This window comes from Rissa tridactyla, chromosome 7 (assembly GCF_028500815.1).
Source record: "Rissa tridactyla isolate bRisTri1 chromosome 7, bRisTri1.patW.cur.20221130, whole genome shotgun sequence".
NCBI classification, from domain to species: domain Eukaryota; kingdom Metazoa; phylum Chordata; class Aves; order Charadriiformes; family Laridae; genus Rissa; species Rissa tridactyla.
This window is the reverse complement of record NC_071472.1, coordinates 34,048,529-34,071,353: the sequence shown is the minus strand read 5'-3', so window position 1 is coordinate 34,071,353 and position 22,825 is coordinate 34,048,529. Positions and strand designations below refer to the sequence as shown.

Genomic DNA, 22,825 nt, shown 5'->3' with positions numbered 1-22,825 from the left:
ACCTCTACAGTACTACTTTCTATCCAACTCACTTTTGTGTCTGTTTTCAGTATTATCCAGTAAGCAAAAGATTCACTGACGCCTATCCCAAAAGGCACCCTGGTCTTTGCACGGGGTGAAATCTGAAAGCCCACCCTTTGTCAAACCTCCATCAACCTCTCCAAGGTGCCCCACATGACCAGTTGCCAGCATCAGGGTGCTTCCTCCAGCACACTTTGTTAACGTAAGCCAATTATGAGGGGTAAGTTAAATGCAAGATCAAGATCTGCCTGTGCCTCATCATGCAGGCTCAAGGGCTGAATAGTCACTTTCAATAGTCAATTTCAGTAATTCCAACATCAACACCTAAATTAAGGACCAAAGCTAGAAATTAGGGATGATCTTCCTAAATTCTAAATACAATCTTGAAATTCCTATTACCTTACCCCCAGTTACTCCTCTGGATGAATACTTTCGTATGAAAGCTCCAGCAGGTGTTCCACAAGCTCTGCAACTCCAGCCTGAGGAGCCTGTGCCAACGGACACCAAAGGAACACAAACCAGACTTCCTCTCAAGCACTCCCAGCATCGGGAGCCAGCATCCAATGGGGACACACTAGTCCTGCTCAAGGTAATGGCAACATGCCCATAAATTTTGGTGGAGCCAAGCTTTTATGTCTGCACATCTAAAAGACAGTTCCTGAATGGCAATAACATTTACCATTATTGTTATAGACCACTAATGTAAAGCCAGAAAGCTGTGCTGGGGTGAGGGGGAGCAAAATGCCAGAAAGATTTCGTTAGGGTATTTTATGAGAGGTTAATTGTAAAAAGTGACATTTGAAGAAATTGGTTAACAATCTGAGAAGAGAGATTTCTATTTAACCCACAAGCAAACAACTATATTTTATGTTAGTGCTACAGGGCTGCTGTCTCTGCCAGAAGAAGATAAACGCATTTCTTCTGCTAGCCTGAACCTGCACATACTGTATAAACATATTGTAGAGTAACAACGCATATGCAGGGAGTTTATACCAGGCCTGCAAAACAGATGGTCCCACAAGCCACAGACAACCCTCCAAATGACTCCGCTGTCCTGCCGTACCATCTTCACCTCGAAAGGTGAAGCAGGAATGAAAGGCGTGCAGGAATGAATGCCTTTCAGAAGATCAATATTCCCCGCACTTTGTTCCTCCAAGTAAAGGAGCCTCTGCGTCCTCTGATAGCGTGCCAGGCTGCCTGGCCTTGGAAATCCCAGACCAGCGCCAGAACGGCACATGTTAAAGCACAAATTATTCAGTGGAGTAATTCAGACCAAGGCGCTCATAAGCGGTACAGGATGCAGTGCCGCTGCTCAGCCTGGGAAGACGGGCCGGCAGCAAGGGACCCATGTTGCTCTGAGAGTGCATCTTGGTGTGTTTTCTTTGCTGGCTTTTTTCTTTTCTGGCTGTTAGTTTCACAGTCAACCTTGCATTTTACATACAAGTGCCCAAAGGTTGCAAGAGATACTGTGCAAACTAAAATGCTGTTACCCTTTTCACGCAGTCTTCAGGGGGAAAGTAATTGTGATTTAAAGGAGAGGGAAAACATGCATCAGAAATAAATCGGACAGGACCGATAAAGGTGAAATTACACAGCTGCAAGGCATCTTGCTAAAGCAGCCTAAGTACAGAGGAGAGAAATCAGTGGGTTACTGGGTGTTACGATGATGTGCCGCCACACCCTCGCTCTACTGAGCCTTCAAAAAGAAGTGGCTGTTTTTTGGGGTGGGGTTTATTTTGGTTGGGGTTTTTTTTTGTATTTTTAAGGAAGCCTTTGTAAGGCTAGGTTACAGCACACTTTTCTTATTTTGGCATAATAAATGTACTTCACTTCCTCGGCTGTGTTGGAGTATCAGTCAGTTTTGAGAGCTCCTTTGGCAGCAGAAGGAACTGATGGCCACTGCTCCAGCTCCTAGGGACCAGGGAGCAGGGGCCCTGCCTGGTTTTGGGCAGACAGTTTCAGAGAATTGAGGTCTTTTATGTACTGTTCACAGAAAAACCTGCCGTGACATAATAAAACCCACAGGCCTGTCGCTATTTTAGTCCTATTTTTTTTTATTACAGTATTCAGGGATTGGATTTTTAATTTATATCCGTATATTGAACACATTCCTGAACACTCGATAACACTTCTTACCTTTTAGAGACAGGATATGGTTTTATTGCTGCTTTAAGCATGAAGCTACATGGAGCCACACACCAGAAGAAATTCTTTTTAATGAAGAAGTCAACATTTTTAGAAACCCAACCACAGCTATAAAAGCAGGTGCCTTCTAATACTATGACAGGGTGCTTCACACACATATTCTAGCACCAGACAGAATACAAAATATGAGGCACAGTATTTTATGACCCTATGATAGAGAATGACTTTCAAAGAGGAATTTCTGACTGAAATGGTTTCAACTAGGAAACAGGGAAAACTATCTGGAAGGTTCAATGTTCACGAGGTGTAAAATCACCACTGGCACGTGCGTGCACAGTCACGCAAAGCATTCTTCAGTTAACAAGAAATACCTGGGTTTTCTTCACGTGGCCTCCCATCTGGGTCCTAGTTTTACGGACACATGTTGAGCTGATGCCCGTGGTCACAGCAGCTTGCCCACAGGCCATCTGCAGAGGCCTCCTCTCTCTACAGAAACCCTGCAAGGCAGCAATGTTGCTGAGAGCGTTAAGTCAAGCAAAATCACAGCTGGCAGAACATATAGCATAAAATAAGTTCAGAAGACAAGAATAAAGCAGGAGAAAAAACTCAAAGAGAGCGAACAGATGAAAATAATTATAAGACAATTTCAGAGACAGAATTTGGGTGGCTTAAAAGGAAACAAGACAAAGTTCAGAAAGGAAAAGCAGAGACAGCCAAAGGGTCTCAGCTATGCTGATAACAAGGAGAGAAATGTCACAGGGGATCAACATGCTGGATTTAATAACCATTTGGAGCCAGGATGAGGTGGGAAAGAAGGCATTAAGTTATCGTGAAAGATGCGAGCATTGGCAAGAGAAAGACAATAGCTCCAAGTGGTGCACGCTGACTTTCACAAGCTCTGGAGGAGTACAGCAAAACAGGAACACCGGGTTCACCTAAGCTATCCAGCATCAGAACTACAAACACAGGGGCCATCGGTTGCAATGTAAGCTCACAGTGGGGCCGGTGCCTCTTTGAACATCAGGGAAGTGTGTGCTTGGTTATGTCCAGACTACACCTTTACAAAACCAGATGGGACATTCCTTCTACAGTCATGGGGAAGAGGAATGCTGAAGCCTCCGTGTTGGGGCAACGTAGTCACTTAAAAGACAATTCTTAACATTTGCAAAAGCGAATGCTACAAGCATGATGCCCATATTGCTCCTTCCCAATGGAAACACAGCAGAGCATCGTTCCTGTTCTCCACTCTGGTTCCCCCCGAGGGCTCCCTCTGTTTGGAACAAGCACCTGCTGAGGTTTCATTAGGAACTGACTGGAATGGGAAAGAGATCAACGAGCTCAAATGCTTTCAAGAATGCATTAAATATAGGTGTGAGACTCAGCCAACCTGCTACAGTAAAAGTAATGTTTACAATGTGGTTTGAGTGCACGGACTTCAAAGACAGAACTGGCATGGGCCACAGAGAGCTCCTGTCTTATCACAAAGGCTTCGCAAATCACAAAACAACCTGTCCCTGGTATTCAAGGCATGCGGAAATCACGTTCCCTGCTGTTACTCTCCTCATCTAACTTGTATGTTTGTTTTCAAGATTTGATTTAATTCATTTCACCTTCAAGGCCTCTCAAGTGTAGGTTCTGCAATCGTGAGAAACAGTTAAATGTACTCTCAGATCTGCTGTGTACAGATATCTGCTCTTAACTCTCTTAAATCACTATTCCTTTCAGCTGGAATTTATTATAAATGTAAAAAGAAGCCAAATATATCAAACCTTTAAAATCCATACAAGCAGCAGAAATTCTGGTTTGTCCAGTTGCAGCCAGAAGAATAAAGTATTCAAAATTCTGAATGTTTAACAAATATTGTAAGATCTTAACTTGTGCATCTGGCAAGCCATTAGGCAAAAAAGCCTTTTTCAAGCAAGAGTTCTGATACTAACAGACCCAAGTCACCCTCTTAACATTAAAATTTCCATTCAGTCATCCTTCAGCTATACCAACACAACCAAAATGCCCTGAAAAGACAGCTCTTCTAGACCGATTAAAAAGAAAACTTCTGATCAGAAAACGTCACTGTCTCTCCCTTCCATTCATTTATCTGTCTTGTAACATGTTGGAAATATTTGTACTGGCATGCAAGAAAGCAACTATAGTGCACCATTTAAGGATTAAAAATGCTTCTGAAAAGAAGAGTCAGTATCTACAGCCCATTGCTACCTTATAATCCTGGGCAGATTCAGACACTGTTAAATTCCTTACATATTTAAAAGGATACTTTAGAGTACATTTCTTTTCCCTCAGTTTTACAGCTTTCATTAAACTAGACAATGGCATATTTTTTCCCCCTTTGCATGCTGAAACTGGAACTGCTTGCCTTGGCAACAAAATCCTGTAATTTCTATTCATGCCAAAAGCGGCCTTCTTCCTGACCAAGTTTGCTGCAGCTACGACAAGAGTTTGATCAGAAAGCTGTATCCCTGGCAGGAAGTGAAGAGCACCCTTCTGCAAAGGAGAGTCACAGAAAGCAAGTGGTGAAGAGACAGCGGGTTCTTTTAACAGCTTCCCAATTTAGAAACAGCTGAAAATTGCCCAGGTCCCAGTCTATCTCAACACACTTGTATGAGGAACAAGCCTAGCACTTACTGTTCCTTATTATTCCCCTTGTGGCTAGAGCGGTTAGCAAAAGTCCAGGGCCTTTACAGGGTTGTTTCTGCTTGGTGTTGTGAATACAAGTTTCAAAAACAGTGCACAAAGTCCCATTTCCCTGAACAGGGTAGAAAAATCAACAGCAGAGACTTCACTTCTCAGAAATCCTGATCTCTGCCATCCCAGAGACTTCTGGAACAAGATATTTTGTTGTATACTTCACAATGTTGGCATTACATCGACTAATTCTCTGGCTCCTCACTTCCCCCCTTTTAAAAAAGGCATAACGCTTGCCTGTCTCCAGTCTTGTATTTTCCCCATCCTTCACATACTCAAAAATAATCTGTATAAAATTTCACATTGGCATGGCTATTTTATATTTTAATTTTTCAGTTTTTTCTGATTGCACACATTATTTGCATACCTTTCCCATCACGTAACAGATCTTTAACATAATTTCTCATTTTCACTTACATCTAACATATTTATAAAATCATTTCCATTTTGTTTAAAGAGAAAAAATATGGGCTGTTTATAAGGCCAAAAAGAATGGAGGGAAGTGTTTTCAGAAATGTACAAAATGATGAGCCACAAATGACATATGATACCTCAAACTATTTGAGAACTAATGATTCTCGCCTGTACTGCCACCAGCTCCAGTCTTTTGGTGGTGTTAGGAGAAAATGATCCTAGTTCTTCTGAAGCTAAGAATGAAGGGGATGATGAAACTTCAGCAGAGATCCAAGGGATTTCCACAAGCACAGCCAAGGGAAGGACTGCTGCAAAGGAAGCTTTAACCGCTACCTTTCATCAGACGCCATAGCACTGCAGACACTGTGGCAGTGTCAAGAAAGGAAAAGAGACTGTGCTGAAAACATAAAAGGGGGGGAAACGGAGGAGTAAAGGCCAACGTTTAAGAGTCCTCTGTGACACAAGCTGGGGACAGGGGAAAGCACATCTTTTCCGTCAGGCTCTGAAAACACATGAGGTGTGAGGAAGGACAAATTGTGCTGGCATATGGGCAAGAGAGAAAGGGCTCCTCGAAACAAAGAACAATAAACATGTCTCTAAAGGAAACCATGGTTGAGGCAACCCAGAAATACCCAAAATACATGTTAAGGGTCTACTCATGCACTATGTAGTGCGTATGTTTAAACATACATATGTTGGACCATTGGCCATAGTACTAAAATAGAATAGTTGTCATTAATATTAGCTTAATACAGTATTGCCCATTCATTGGATTTAATCCCCCGTGGCTCGTGACAAACTAGGCACGAGTTTGAATTTGAGAAAGTGTTAGGTACCCAATGGAAGCAGCATTTCTGACTGCACTGTCTGGACAGCAGCTGGAGTACAGGATGAGACGCCAGAGCTGGTGGAAGTCACGCCAGCCGGTTAAAGAGGTAGCTGGATGGGAGAGCGGAAAAGCAAGAACACCAGGCCATAACCACTAGCTACGCTTTGGGGTTAATAAGAAGAGGTGTCAGTTGACTTCTGTTTCCCGGGTGCGGGGGGAGGAACAGTTGTTTTTCCACCATTTAGGAATTATTGCCTCCCTTTGTATCAAATACAGAAGCTGTGTGGCTGCGGCAGAAAAGTCTCATTTGCAGAAGAGAGATTAGCTGAATCGTCACTTTCCTCCGCCTTGAGATCTAAAATGAAAACCTCTTCCTCTCTCCCTCCCTTCCCCACTCCCAGGCCCCCATAATTAGTTCATCGTCATAAACTGTTAAGGGCATTCCATTACACTTTATAAACGAGGGTGAATATGAGAAAACCATTTGTCTCAGTAGACAGAGCAGGCAAGTAAAACACTTCCTTCACTACTCAAAGCAAGAGATCGTTGCATAAAAATGTAAAGAGCAGTTAAAATCTTTGAAGTCTCCTAGCCCTAAAAATGTTCTATCAATAAAAGTAGCCATTAATAGGCAATACATTTTCAGCCACAGCAAGGCAGAGGAAGAGTAAGATTCAGACTATAAATTTTTTGCTCTTCTATTTCCGGCCCTATTTGGTCACCGTATCTTGTGGCAGTATACAAAGCCACTCTTGTATTAGTGATTTACTAAATGGGACTCTGTAATTAAGACTAATAGCCCAGGTGGCAGAAAGAAGGAAGAAGAGGAAGGATTACACTTAACTGCACTTATCTTAAAAAAAAAAAAAGAAAAGAAAGAAAGAAAAGCATTTCTGCTATACCTCTAAGTTAAATTAACCTCAAGAATAAAAACAGGGCATACGAAATCTTCTAACTCAGAAGGCTGTACGTACCAGCAGTAAGAAAACAAGACCCAGTTGCCTTCTCTCATTTCTCTCATATTGGAGCCGCTCGAACTCTCCAAATTGGCTGTTTCTGGGCATTGTTGTTGCAAAGCTTAAAGCACTCCCATGGCTCACACTTTGAATTCTTCCATGACACAGTCTACAGCGACCACAGATATGAAAGTGGTTCAAAGGACATCAAAAAGCTGGTAAACCAGATGATTAAAAATGTGCAGTCCCAGGTTAGAAATCCGTCCTTCACATTAATATGCACGCTGAGCCAACAATAAAACAAAGCAACAAAATGATGGTCAGTGTCACTTTGAAAGGCCGAGCCCATTTCATGCTTCTAAGCATCACATATTCCGGAAAATGACAAGATCTATTTGGAGTATAGAGGGGTGAGAGGTACAGAGACGGAATGCTTTTCTCTCTGAAGCTATGACGAATCTTGTTCATTTTCCCCTTTTTGGCCTACCTTTCAAACTATTAAAAAAAAAAAAACCCAAACAAAAGAGAAAAAAATCCTGTATAAAGTCTAAATGCGAGCTGGTGAGTATAACTCTTATCACAACGATTCCTAATTTCCTGGGCAGTCCTATAGGATTAACCTGACCAAAATCATTGTTGCAAGAGCTCTTTATATTTCTAGTACTCCAACACTCCTCCAAGGGCTTGCTTCCACCTTCTCCATGAAGGTGACAGAAAGCCTAAGTGACACAGTGACACAGCTAAGGTCTGCCAGAGCATCAGCGATGCAGAAGGAAATGACCTGTGGGACCAGTGTGCGGAGCCCACTCACCTACAGGGAACGTTGCTCCCTCTTTAGCATCAGTTTTGAGGGAAAATTCTGTGGGAACAAGCCAGGGATCAGACAAATCAAACATTTTCAGCCTGTAGCACTACAGAGATCCAGACAGTTCTGTGCAGCGCTTCCTGTGTGAGCAGCACAGTTAATTAACTCTGTGTTGATTAATGATGCTCTCTCACATCAAGAATTTATTGAGTCTGTTATTATATACAAGGTCATAATTGCCAAACAGCCACAGCTAAATACCATTCCTTGCAGTCTACTCCTTAAGCATCATAACATAAAATTAATTGGTACTTGTTTGTTAATTAATATGAAATGTTTTAAGTCATGCACCATAAAACTTACCACTGGTATGTTCTTTTCTAAACAGCCATGAATGAACAGAACTATTTTAATACCTTGGGAAGAACCTCCTCTTTCGAATCACAGTGGGATGGGGGGTGTCTTTATTCTTTGTAGTGGGGCTTTTCTGTGCTCAGACATTTACCAAAAGAGCTATTCTTGAATAATTAGTCAGCAGTTATTCTACTTCCATGGTGCATTAAGACAGACTAGCAAAAGACATTCTTATGCAAGAATATGAGCGCCCACACCAAAATACCTATGCAGAATAGTTATTTTGGAGTAGCTGCTTCAGTAAATTTCCAAGCCCAACTGAGATCAGCTCACAGCAAATGATCTAACTTCGCCTCGGGGTAGCAACAAAGATCAAAAAGACACTTGAACTCCTTTGTCCCTTCTGGGATCTTTAAATCCAGGGTTAGCCTCTGTTTAGGGAAAGGGCTGGCAGCAGAACAAAGCGGATCCCCACTGTGAAAGAAAGAAGCTCACAGGTTGCATCCCTAATCCTAAGGATGGGGAAGAAAATGCCTTGCTCAGATGTATCCCCTTCCCAGGAACAAGGGCCTGGGCGGTCACTGCCAATAAAGCTACACCGGCTTTAACCAACCCATGGTGGTCGCCCCCATCTGGAGGCAGGTCAGCGCCCAGGCCTGGCCTGGTGGGACAGCAAGAAACCAGAGACAGCGTCCCAAGGCTGACTCTGTCACACAGGTAGGGAGAACATTGAGACCCAGGAGTCCACCGGGGAACAGACCCTTGCTCCTCACCTGTGCCCCCAGCTGAGTAAAGCCCCTCCTATTTATATTTCTGCAGACAGTTTTAACTGCCCTCTAAGGGCTTGTCAGTAATGCAAACCTTTTCTTCAACAACGTGTTTCCAGAAAGAGAGGCATGGGCAGCATAAACTAGGTCTGGCTGGTTTTTAAACTCGTTTAAGGCAGACCTCGGCAGAGAGATGGCTTTTACATTGATTCCACTTGTCATGCTACAAACACCAGGGACCAGCACAACTCTACAGGGAATACAATGTGCGTGAACTTAGGCGGTAAGGCACAAGCAACCAAGCTCTCTTCTGGCTGAGCACGCTGTTTATCCCTCTGTAGAGAGAATTACCTTATTGGCGAAACATCTACTGTGGCTTAAAATTATTACTGCGTGTGTTCAAGGTTCAATTCACGTATTAGCTGAACACTTTGTTAAAAATAGGCAGAAATCTGGACTGCTTTCTCTCCAAGCCTACTGCTTGAAAGCAAACAAAATACACTAACAGAAGCAGTGTCAGGAATGAAACAATCACTCTTTCTCAAATGCAACGTTATTCCTGGGATTGCATCCACATGGATGAAGCACTTATTTTTGATGCTCCGATATCCCAGCAAGCAGCAGTGCAATTCAACCCAGCAGACCCTGAACAGTTCAACAATCGCACAGGGCCAGATAACACATAAAGAGATTTCGTTACTTCTATGGGTCAGAGCCTTCCCTTTTTGCTGGTAATGGACAGGCAGCTGTAGAGGCCTAGGTGAAAGCTTGCTCTGTGCTAGAGCTTTTTGGAGGTGCAATATAAAGGAGTAAAGCTTAAAGCACTGAATTAGCCTCCTTGTCCACCTCCTTTTAATTTTTGTCCCTACAACAGAGTCAACCAAAGAATTCTCCAGACAACTGTCTGAAAGTGTGCAGCACTCTTTAAAGACCTCTTCTAAAGGGCTGGGGACCATGTGTCTGCACAGAGTCATCTCTAAGGAGTCACACAAGGCTTTTCAGACAGTTGTCTGGAGTTGCCTTCAGCTGGCCCTGCGGGAACACGAAGAGCTGAAGATCACGTGCCTGCTCTGTGGTTTGCTGTCATTTGTGTCTCCTTTTCCAGGCAGCTCGCTGGTAAATTACATACCTGCCTTGGAGGGCAAGAAGCAGTCATAAAAACCCAGTAAAGATATGCAAACTCTACCCAGGAAAAGGAACCAGGAGATCCTAAAAGCAATCCCTGATTAATGTGAAAGCTGTGCCTATGCCTGTAGGAAGAGGCTAACAGCGAGGCCGACGGTAACCAGACACCCCAGGTAACTGCACCCACAAAGCTGGGGTACATGGGCACTCCCAGGCTGTGCAATCTCCCCACCAACAGTGGTCACATCCTCAGAGACTCACGTCCAGCTCCCTGGCGATAGAGGCTACGCGGCTGTGTGAGCTAGTCTTACCCTTCTCTGGGGAGGAGGACAAATCTGTTCAGCTTCATTTGCACCCAGCTGCAGAGAAGAATAACACTCCTCTGGGTAGCAGGGGTGATGCACAAATTTGCCAGTCTTCATGAAAATGCTTCTAAAAGGAGCACCCTTTTCTAATTAGAAACTAGATTATATGTGTATAATATTTACATGCAATAAACAAAACTTTGTGAGAAGACTGCTCAGTTTCAGCCTGACATGAAATGGACCTTGTGTGAACATATGCAAAGGGCTCCACCTGATCCACTGACAGTAAGTTTTCGTATTTGAGAGGCTACCTCCATTTCTCTGAACCCACCCAGCTCCGTGTGTGTGCTCTGTGGCCAAGAGTCACAGTCCTGGATTATGAGGACATTTAGTCTAAACAAGTGGCCTTGACACACAACTGGCTGATCTCACTTTTACCGTTTGCACTGCCAGAATACAACGCTAAGCCTATGACACAGAATTAGTGACCAAAGACAACCACCCACTGCCATCATCCAGAATAAGCCTTTACCTACCAGGTGACCTAAAAACCATTTCTTAACAGAGCACTTTCTCTTAAGCAGCAGCAATGCTGATTTTACACTTTAAAAAACAAATATCTAAATAAACTACATGTTCATTGAATTTAACGCTGTGCTATGAAACTGCATGCCACCGTTCATTTCTCGTCTTGCAACATCATAAGATTGGCATCAGTCCCCATGGTAAACAGCGTTAAAACAACTTGCAGGGAGGAAGGGCACCACTGTGAATCAGCCACTGAAAGAGGGAAATCAGGATTCAGCTCTTGCTCTGTCACCGGCTCCCTTTCTCAGCCTGACCTCAGTCACACGAGTTTCTCTGCATCCCGGTTCTCCCACTGCAAACTGGGATAATGACCGCCTTCTCCTGACAGTGCCATCCAGCAGCAGCGCTGCACCTCTGGCTACACCTTTCCTGCCTCCTCCTCTGCCTCCTCCTAGCATCCCTCACACTCTCTGCCTCTGCCCTGAAGGGCAGCTGTTCCCTCCCCGCCTCTCAAGCCACCTTGGCAGCTTCTTAAAATCTCACATTTGCCTTCATCCAAGGGTATCCGAGCCACAGGCTCCATCTGCAGAAAACCCCACCAGAAGCAGGGGCACATCTCCTAACAGAGGAGCAGGATTATGCATATACCTAAAGGATCAGTGCTTGATTACATTAAAACAAAGACATCTCCTCACACTAGACTTTACTCATGCTGGGCGGGATGCAGCAGAATCACTCACCTAAGCACGCTCCGTTCAAATAATGGTTGCAGGATCTGGCAGACAAAGTTTACTTGGTTGGTAGAGCCCTTTGGAAATGTTCCTGGAGTCAATGACTAAATAAGTCCCTCTCTTGATTTTAAATTGGAGATAAATGCTGCGTGTCGCATTGGGAAGCACATTAAAGCAGCTGGAAGCACAAAGACAATATGGGGTAATTCAGGCCTTTGTTCTCTCATTTTTCACCCTCGGCATGTTAAACAACTAAAGACCACACTGAACAAATCAGTGTTTTACCAGATAATACTGCAGGCTTTTAGCTTAAAAAAATGACAGGTTCCCTGCTGGCACCAGCTCACACGGCAAGCGGGCTGGCTCAGGCAGAGACATCAGCTCCAACTTGGTGGCCCATGGACCCAACGGCACAGGCATGGCCCTGCGATGCTGCTTTATTGCACAGAAGACTAAAAAGCTCACAGAGAAAAGCAACAACCTTTATAAAAAGACACCTAAGAAGGGGAGAATGAAAACACTAGTGAAAAAGGCGTGTTGTCCACCTTTGTCTGTTATAACTATGGAAAAAATTAACTTTATGCATAGAAACTCAGAAACACAGGTGCTGCTACCAGTGTGTTACTATAAATACAACGCAGCTTCCTCATATTCCTGCAAAGTTGGTCTAGATTCAATGCACCCAAAAGCAAAACTTCATCTGAGGATGAGATTTCAGAAGGCAAACTTTCACCTTGGAAAGGCAAAGAGCCTATCATGTTAAAATGACACTATAATAAAACATGTTATGTTCTCCATCTGAACGGTACTGCCTACATTATTAATGATGAAATGCATATAAAAGCTTATTAATGTCCACACTAGTTTCCTTTCCCAGAAATTATTTGATCATATTTAGAATGTGAAAGCTTGTGCATCTAATGGTGCAGCTGAGTGCTGAGTTCTCTTCAGTTTATATATTGCAGACAGCAATACTTGATTTTTACATTTTTACTATTAAATTTCTTCAAGTTACACACTCTCTACTGCTGGTAATACTTTGTTGACAGAGACATCAGTTAGAGGTATGCAACTCGGTAGGTCCCAAACAACTATTTTGCTAAAAGCTTTTTCATGGACAAAAGACATTCGATCAAACAACAAGTCTGTAAAATGACAAAGGCTGAAAGATGGGAAAAAACCAGGTCATATAATGAGATCATAAAACATGCCAGAAAAGAAGTGGTAATGTTTAAACAGCAAATTATTCATCAGTAGCAATTATTTGCAGACTTTCTATGTCATTGAGGATATCAACATGTGGCCCTTAGAGCAATCCTACACATACATAATTCAGTAGTACAAGGTGTTTTCATAAGAAACAAGCTCCTTCATGCAAAAAAGCTACAGCCTTAGCTCAGTAAATAGATGCCGTCAGGTACATCTGTTAAGACCATGTGCAGAAGTCAACCATCATGGTTTTGCTTACTTCCTCATAAAGACGGAGCAGCACCAGCTGCCAGGAGGAAGCAGGGGCTTTGCGAGGGCATTCTCCCCAAGTACTCTTTTTAAAATAAGAAAGCAAGCCATTACAAAGAATTCTGGCACAAAAATGCATGTCCGTACATCAAACCAGCTCGTAACACCAACCAGACAAGCCTGTGTTAGGCTAGGAAGGTCAGCGCTGCCTGGCAGAAGTGTATTAAAAAGCCTCCATTTTTGGTTGAACATCTGCAGCCAGGGAAGACTTTTTCTTACCCCAAAAGCAAAAAAAATGCAAATGTCTGTCATCAAAAAAAGCACATACTTTTTCAGAATGTCACAATTACCTAGCCACAACTAAATGCTGTAATTTGTTGACCGACTCCTTGCAAACTTCAATAATGACCTCAAATCCTTGGATAAAACTGCAAAATAATTTCCCCCCTTTAAATGTAATTTCGTAATGCTTTGATTCCCACCCATCACCGGGCTGAAGGGCTCCAACAGCACGTTGCTACATGTTTCTAGCGCAGCAATTAAAACAAAGCTGAAGCCACAAACGGCAGCTGTGGGAACTTTCCAGCCCAAGCTTTCCAGCTAACAAAAAAAAGTGACAAATGTCAGATATGTACTTCTGGAAAAAAAAAAAAAAACCTGTTAATTTTAAAACGGAAACAGCTGAAAATGCAACAACCAGAGCTCTTCTGATCGGGGGGACAGCTTTAGGAAGGGGAGAAGGCACTTGGCCCAGCTCCTCCGGGTGAGCACACCGCAGAGCACCAGGCCAGCATGGGGAGATCCTTCCTGCCGGGACCACGTCCTGGAGTTTCTGCCTCTCCAGCAATGAACAAGTGGATCAGCTGCACCCAGACCTCTAGAAACAACCTGTAAAAGTTTTATTTGCTGGCTTCAGGGATTTGCCCCCAAGACAACATTCAGCAACCAGCCAGCTCCAGCTTGGGCACTTTTATTCCTGGGTCACAGAAATCATCTGCCCACCCTTCAGCAAGTATCCAGATAAAAATACCACCTTGCCCAAACCAAGCCGTTACACAAGGGCCCAAGCTGGGAAGAACATTTATCTCTCTACTAAACGTAGTCATGACAACCACATCTTCATTTAAGAGATGATCAGGGAGAGGTCATGAGGCACTTGTCATGCAGGGATAAAATACCACACCTCGAGTGAGCACAGGAGGGTGAGTTCTGCTGGATGCCATCTGTGATTCAAGAAAACTAACATCCTAACATGACAGGCACACACCCCCTCAAAACAGCCCAGGCATTTAGCTGCAACCACTGCAAAACCCTCACAGTATTACCGAACAGCAAAGTTCTGGAGGATTTCTCTGCTAAAGAAATATCTATGACAGACTTGAGCATGCTACGCGACTCCAGAAATTCCCCTGATGAAAGCACTTCTTGTTTACCTTGAAACAAGCTAAGAAACGATCAGAAAGCGATACTTCTTGCAGAAGCCATGACCAAAAAAAGCAAGCAGCTTCCTTTTCAAGCCTGTATCTTGCTCTCTTTGGCAACTCAAAGGTTGTTTTTTTTCCCCTCTCCTCTGAATAGGACGAGACAATGAAACGTGTCAGAGCTCAGGACCCATCTGTACCAGACGGCAGCGACCATCATTCCCACAGATCTGAACAAGGGCAGGAATGCTGGTACTTCCCATTTTTTCCAAAGTTTTTACCTTATTTTGAAACGCATGGAGCCATACCTCACACTGTGTTTGTCGTGCCCAGGAACGTCACAGCTCTAGAAAGCCAGTGGCTCCCACCGTGGAGTTATTTTGGTCCAATCACATTTTCATTTCACAAGAAAGAAGAGAGAAACACTCTTGTGGGTAAATTCCTCCTTCTTCCTTTTCCACAGTTACCTTTGTCTTTCGGCTACCTGAGTATTTTGTACAAAAACAGATTATCTCTTCCTTGCTGTGAGCCCTTTCAAAAACACTTGGCAGCCTGCAAATTAATAGACACCTTAGTATTATCTGGCAATAATATGAGGAAGGGAGGAATCGCAGGACTTCATGCCACACGAAATTAACCCGTGGGTTGCCTGCGGCCTCGGGGCACAGGTTCATTACTCCTATTTTATACAGCAGATTCAGGGGCATCTTCTCAGATGCTTTTACTTGTCAGAGAGAAAGGATATACAGAAAAATAGCCCTGTGAATCGAATAATTCTGAAATAAGTTGAAGATACACCATCATTTGGAAATTTAATCAGCTTTGTTAGGAGATTATTTGTTAATGTTGTATTCATTTTGGTTTTAAGTGTATTCAGACGCAAGTCCAGCCTTTGCCCAGCCGATTTTTATGATCTTTGACATCTGTTTAAAATTATTTAAACATTTGTTTAATGCTGTTTCTCTATGAAGGATCCTGATGGTCAGCGGAGAACCGTCAAACCCAGGAAAACATTTGGGAAAGGGAGGGAGAGAAATAGTCCTTTCAGTTCTAGTCACACCACATTACTCTCAGCAATCAAGGACAACAGGCAGAATACCAGGAGACAGGATGAGGTTTTGCAGTTAATAGCAGCCTAAGTGCACACACTAACCATTTATCTGGGCTTCATTACCCTTGTGCATGCATATGCATGCTTGTAAGGGTAGCCTAAAAATAATTTTGTTGTTTTGTACACACACAGGACCTGAAGTCACAGTAAATTTTGACCCCCAGGTGCACTGGGTCAAGGCCGGATGGAGCCTGTGTCTGTCCCAGATCTACAGCAAGCTTCCCCCTGAATTCAGCAGTACAGGCATAAAAACACTAAGCACTACTTCTCTTAAAAGTAGCTCTCTTAAAAGAGGCTTCGCCTCTCTGCAACTTCTGATATTACTTTTGTTTACAGAAAACATTCTCAGTGTCTTTCAAAGACAGAACGATATGTTTCCCCTGCAAACGTGCGTAACTATAATCAAGAGGGGAGAGCTTGCGTCAGCCTCTGACAGACACCAAGAAGCAGGAGGTCCCCACACAGGAGCCGCTCCGACCGTCACTGCCTCCAACACAGCATGATGGGCGCACTCGGGACGAGGTGCCCGAAGGCAACCTGACCTGCACAGAGGGCTGGCACCCCAAATCAAACACAGTCATGCACCAAGCAGCTTCCTTGGCTTTAAACGGGATGAAGAGGACGGAGCTAGCCACAGAGACAACCTGCAGGCCCACGGGCACTGCTGGCGGTCCTGCGAGGAGGGCCTCAGCTGCCAAGACAAGCCTGGAAATGAGATGGAGACACTACAGAAGCTTAGGTTCTTCCAAAATAATTTTCCAAAAGCTAATTCACACAAGTTTACATAGAGAAATATTTTGAGATATTTTACCCTCTCAACAGAGCACTGACAGGAGCAATTGTCTGTGTTTGCTGCCCAGAACCATCAATGGAAACCCTCACGATTAAAAGCACACTCAGCAGGACTTTGACTAACAGGCTTTCTCTTGAAAAGTTTGCAAGTGGCAAACAAACAGTTCTCAAGAAACCAAGTTACTCAGTGCAAGTATGAAGAATAAGCCGTGCAAAGCACTGCAGGCGGCGGGCAGGGAGAGCGGCGGCAGGAAGCAGCCTGCATCTGCCGGTTCCTCAGAGGACAGGAGAGAGGTGGGTCCAGGCAACGACGGCTCCTCAAAAAACAACCACAAACGTCAAAAACCAACTGATGCTTTCACTCGTAGACAGCTTTGGCGAAGGGGAAAGGATACTCGTGAGAAGGAGGGAATGGCAACTCAAAAATACAGGAAGGAATGAAGAGCTGCATCAAGCAGGTTTCCTCCAACAGCACCCGAGGGGCACAGCACACGTCCTGTCATATGCATCGCCAGCCTCAAGCTGTGTCAGCGCAACGCACACCGGAACGCAACTCTGGCCACCCACTTGTTGAAGCACTCATCCTCTGCTCCTTCCAAGCTCTAGCTTAAATGCAAAGGCTTTTATCACATACAACTGCACCCCCACGTAATACAAAATACCAACGCTCATCAAAACCGAAAAGGTACAACCAATAAACTGGATAGGGAACACCACAGCAATAACTCTGAAAATTGAAAAACTGTATTTTTTTCAGTCTTTAAAGCAATTTCCATGCTTGCTGTTATCAACATTCACTGGTAAAAAAATGGATAGAAGTTTTAAGATTTAGAGTAAGTTTTGCAATATTTGTAAACGACAGCTGAAATATTTAGAGCATCAGAACATTTACAACCGCCCAGACACACCACTACAAAGATTACAATCCTAGGCATTTAATTTAAGTTTTATGAATTATCTTAGGTTGTTTTCAGCTTAACATTTAGTTAAAAATGGCTAGTGGCAGGTAGCCGCTAGCTGAAGAAAGGAAGGCCTGGAAGAAATAAGTGCAGAAACAAATGGTGGTAGAATACACTTCCTATGGTTAAATGATTTAAGGGTTTCTTGTGGCCCAACTGATAAGCTGGCAATTACCATCGCTGGAAGTAAATTCAAGTAATCTACACTAATGCAAAACTCTTAAACTAAGCTCTCCTGCCTAAGGAGTGAATGCAGCCAAAAGTACCGACAATCTCTTTGAAGGATTAAGCACAGCAATACCTAGCAATACCTTAGCACCTTTCAGCTATGTCAAAAAAGAAGCAATAATGGAAGTCTGTCTGTCCTCAAAGCCCGTAGAGAAACCATGTGATTAATTTCTCATCTGTCTGAACACTCTGCTGTTAGATGCGGTTGGTAAGAGAAGCCAAGAATGGAGGCGAGAAGGCAACAGGTTACTTAAAGAAATGCACATTTAAACTCTTAGCATGAGGGTTCTCTAGTCTTCTCCTACAGGAAGCTTTCCTCACTGGTCAAGAAAGTCATGGATCCAGAGGAAAGCACGTGCTACAGAAATCACAGTGGCCTCTGGTGTTTAAGCAAAAGGAAATGGTTTCCTGAATTGCTGCAAGTTATCGCTGCCACAATTGCCTCGATCCTTAAGAGCAGGAAGAAACCTGGGAGGAGCCTGCTCCCACAGCCTCAGCGAGTCTGAGCACAGGCAGGAGTTGTTACAGGAATGCAAATCTTCCCAGGCACATCATTCCTTGTCCCAGCTTCACCTCTGTTTTGCCTGGATCTGTTTATAAACATGTGGGGCTGCTGCTACCGCATCTCTTTTAGTCAGAGGTGGGCCAGCCTGGGGACAGCGCTCCTCAAACCTGATGTACGGCTTGGCCTGAGGCACACAGAGCTGCTGCTGCAGGTTGCACAGCCCCAGCTAGAACTGCTCGGGCTGCAGGTCAGCGAGGCTCCACCAGCAACGGCACCAAATACACAGAAAGAGGCACACATAAACTTCTGCACCCGGTTTAAGAGGAAGCACCACGGCCAGCTTTGAACGTATCCTCCCCCTCCTCCTGTCTCTCAGAAGTGAAAGAAAAATATCTGGTGAAGAAACTGAAGAAAATCAAAAGAGATCCAGTAGGATGAGTATAGGCAGACCAACATATCCCCTCGTAAATGACAGAGGACACGTACTCACAAAGAAAAACTATCAGCCTGTCGTATCATCTCCCAGGTCACAGCCTGACCAGGAACCATCACGAGCATCCATCAATTTTTTGAGCATCCCCAAAGCAGGCGGACGGCAGGGGCACAATGGCAGCCCTAAGGTGCCTCGTCCCTCAGCTTTGAGAGTTCTCAGAAGAGAAGGGAGAACGCTAAGACAACGGCCTACATTGTTTATGTGTTTTATAGCAATACGGACTTCAACAAGACGTGATCCACTTGACTTAAATCTGTTTTGACTTGCCACTGAAGCGAAATCCTTGCAAGATTTCAGCAAAGGCAGTAAATTCAGGGGCTTCATTAAACATGTAAAAAACATGGTTGCAATGGTACAATTTCGGTCCCCTGTAATGTATGCATTTCTAATATTGATGCTTGCTGTTTGGATTTTTAATACACAGATTCTACACAAATCTCCTTATTTATGAGACCCAGCCAGTGCACCACTAGGTAGGGAAGCCTTGTGCTGTGAAATATTTTCTTTGCCAGTGATAAGCACCACATCTAAAGATTAGAATATTCAAGGGACATGTCAGGAGATAGCCCACAAGTACTGCCTTCTGTTACACGCAAGAACGTGTTATAGACTGTGCCTGGTCACACAGTGCCGCTTTTACTTTAGAAGCGGCTTTATCCTTTTTTTTTCTTCCAGAACTCTTTTAATCATGCTATGTTGTGGCTTTCTGCACGTGGAAGATTTTCTTAGAAAAGCCTAAATAGTCTGTGAGCAAGGTTTGGGATCTGTAAGTATGGGGTATCTGGAGAGGGGCTGGCTGCAGACAGCCCTCCTGAACCCAACAGGAAGGTCTGAGGCTTGCAGGACACCCACGCTGCAGATCACAGGCAGACCACATTAAATTAAAAATAGCAGATTAAAGCACGCAAAGTGTGTAACAGTTGGTAGAGTATGTGGATAAATCAGGATGTGGGAGCCATAATATCAATTTAGTAAATATTTTTAAATGCTTTTAACTACCAGCGATAAGAAATACTTAATACCGATTACAGCTGCCTGCCCACTGCTAAATTTAACACAATCTAAGGGTTTAATACCATGTTTTTTCCTAGCAGCCTGCAAACAATGGCGACAGCTAAACCGAACGGGCACTTCCTAAGTGAAAAGGTGACAGGAAAAATAATTTACACGTATGGCACGGCCACGAGACGTGGGAGAAATCCCAAGGAAGGCGAAGCAGAGCCGAGAGGCCTTTCCAAACGAGCCGGCGTGCGCTGCCCTCCCGCCCCGCCGACGGGAGCTGTCAGGATGCCACCGAGGACGGCGGGGCGACGGCGGCCCGCTCGGCGGGGGACGGGCGAGCTCCGGCGGCGGCCACTGCCTCCCGCCCGGCCCCGGCCCCGCGCCCCCGGCCGCCCGCACACGCCGCCTGGGCGGGCAGAGACAATGTCCGCCGGGAGGGGAAGGAGAAGCGCATCTGCGGCAGCCGGGCGGGCGGGGGGCGGCGGGGAGCCGGCACCACACGGCGAACCCCCCCCGGGGAAGGGGGGATCGCGCTTCTCCCAGCGCGGTCGCCTCCGCTACAGGGCCCCCCCCGCCTCGCCCAGCTGCGGTTCTCCGCCGGGCCTCCACCGGCACAACGCGGAGCCGGGCCGGGGCTGCGCTGCCGCGGCAGGCTGAAGCTGAGGGAGAACCCGCCGCCCCCGCTCCCGCCCACCCCGCGGCGCCCACCTGGTCGGCGAGCTTGAGCACCGCCATCCTCCGCCGCTCCTCCCGCGCACATGCAGCTCCTGCGACGGGCGGCGAGCGCGCCCCGCGACAGGCGCTGTTGCTGCGGCGGCGGCGGCTCCGCTCCGCGCCGGCGGGGCGGGGCGGGGGCGCGGAGGCCGCCTCGCCTCGCCCAGCCCAGCCCGGCCCGGCCCGGCCCAGGAAGCAGGGGTGGACGGGCTGCCTCGCACGGTCCGCGCCGCCACCGCCGCCTGCCGCCGCCGCCTTTGTTCGCGCCGGCGGCCGGTGCCGGAGCCCCGCGGAGCCGAGCGGAGAGCAGGGCCGCCCCGGGGGCTCTCGCCGCCCCCCGCCCCGCCGGGCAAGCGCCAGGGGCGGCGGCGGACGGGGTGAGGGGCGGCACCGCCCCAGGCCGGGCCTGCCCCGCCGCCCGGACCCGCCCCGCGCCCCGGCCCTGACCGGCCGCCCGGCCCGTGGCGTAGTGGAGGGGCCCCCGGGGGCACCTGCCGCACGCCGCGGAGGGCCTGGCGGCTGCCGGTGTGGAGACGGAGGGAACCGAAAGCCGAGCGCCCCGCGGACCCTCAGGGCGGCGGTGGTAGCCCCGCCAGACCGGCTGCCGCCGCGGGAGGCCGTGGTAGCCCCGTCCCCGCGTCAGGGGGGGCTGCCCGGCGGGGCTGCAGGCATGTGGGGCTTCACGCCCGTGAGGACCGGGCTCTCCAGGCCCACTTGGGTTCCCACCACGCTGAGGGACAGCGGGGAACGTGCTGTTCTAAACCCCTGTAAAAGGGGAAGCCGAGGCCTTTGCCTGTCCCCTCTTCCATGTGTGCGCGCGTATGCTGAGAAACTGTTTGTCAAATCCCACCAAACAGGCGCAACTGTCAAGAGTCTTTTGGGGTTGTTTTTTTACCTCTTTTTAGGTTATACGGTTTTAACAGCTGCCTTGCAAGAATCGGATAAGTCCTGCCAAGTCAAAGTCTCTCCATACTCAATATGTTATTTCACTTTTCAATGACATCAGATAAACTGTACCTCTTTTTAAACAAGCAAGCAAACAAGCTGCGCAAAGTCTCTGCCCCGTGCTGCAGAGGAAAACGAGCATCATCCAATGTTCCTGTCGAGCTTAACTTGGGGAAACTTCAGTTCCATCCTCAGCTCTGGCTGTCAGCGGGACTCGAGCACCAGAGCAAGACTGCACAGCCAAGCACACAAAGAAAGGGAAAAAAAGGAAGAAAAAGAAAACATGAAGGGGTAAATTCTTGCCCCTCAGACTTGACAAGCTGACTCCCTGAAGCATGTGATTCAATTAAAATCATTGGCACAATACACAGCAGCAGGAGTTACAAACACACTGAAGGTAATGAGGGTAATTACGTTTTTCCAAGGACACGTAACTGAAGAGCAAAGCATTGAAGATTCGCTCTTCCCCTCCCCTGTGCTGCGCAAAGAGGCCAGGTATTTCCACACAAGTTAGATTCTGCAGTAGCAAGCTGCTGTACCCCACGACGCATCCGTTATGACTGTGATTTATGACTTTTCAACCCTTGATTACAGAACGGGGTGACTTTAAGTAGTTAAAAACAGGGTGACTTTAAGTAGTTAAAAACAGGGTGACTTTAAGTAGTTCAGAAAAAAAAAAGGGGAAGTGTCTTCTGTGGAAGAAAACCAATCCAAGAAGGAAACAGATGTTGGTTTCAAGCTTCTGAGGCATCATTATAAATGGGGATTAAAAATAACATACAAGTTACAACACATTTTGACTCCATCTGTTTTAAAGGGGTCTTAACGGAAAAACAGTATTAATATAAATCAGTCATTTAAAGAAAAACAATTAAAAAGCAGCAAGACAGAATCCAGTACCTGTTAAGAATGTATGAACTCAGGTAGTTTTTCTTTTTAATATCTTCACCCCTTATGGTCTTCGTCACGCCAGAACTGCTAGAAGCATTACGCTTGCACCAGCAGATTTGCTGTGTCAAACCAGGCGCTGAGAAGGGCACTTGGCAGCCCTGCGCTGCCATGCACCATGCGCCAGAGACTTTCGGTGTCCCACTGATTCAATCCAGAAATTCTGCTTTGACAGTCCGCTCCCAGGCTCTGCTGAAACAACGCTTACCACACGGAGGTCAGAAGTAAGCAGAAGTTAGCTTCCAGCTGAGAGCAAGCAAGAAAAAAAAAAGAAAAAAAAAAAGGAAGAGGGGAAAATGGAGGGAACTTTCAGCATTATAAGGAAAGGTCTGTATAAGGAAAGTCCTTTGTAAAGGCCTGTTTCCAAGGATTTAGCATTCACCATAGCATTTTCCCTGCAGTTAAACTTGATGGATACATAAGGAAAATGATTTTTCAGGTTTGCTCTGTGCTCCCTTCACTTTCTGATCTAGGAATCTGGTACAAACCCTTGTATCTTCTTTGTGACCCCGACAATCTCCTGTCAGGGGGCTAAGCTGACAGTATGCCATTAGAATGGAAATCTGCTG

General features: G+C 45.8%; 1 protein-coding gene across 6 annotated transcripts in view; it reads right to left on the bottom strand.

The window, feature by feature from the left end:
- The window catches only part of ANKRD44 (ankyrin repeat domain 44), a 147,846-nt gene extending 125,354 nt beyond the window's left edge, over nt 1-22,492 (bottom strand). For 5 of the 6 annotated variants that reach the window (XM_054209512.1, XM_054209506.1, XM_054209507.1 and 2 more), the window contains exon 1: nt 20,358-20,485. In XM_054209512.1, coding sequence (XP_054065487.1) covers nt 20,358-20,384 — 27 coding nt within the window. In that variant the 5' untranslated portion in view covers nt 20,385-20,485. Of the gene's footprint in view, nt 1-20,357; nt 20,486-22,208 lie in introns of those variants that run through there. The other variant, XM_054209508.1, reaches the window with a different exon arrangement.
- Between the last annotated feature and the right edge of the window lie 333 nt (nt 22,493-22,825).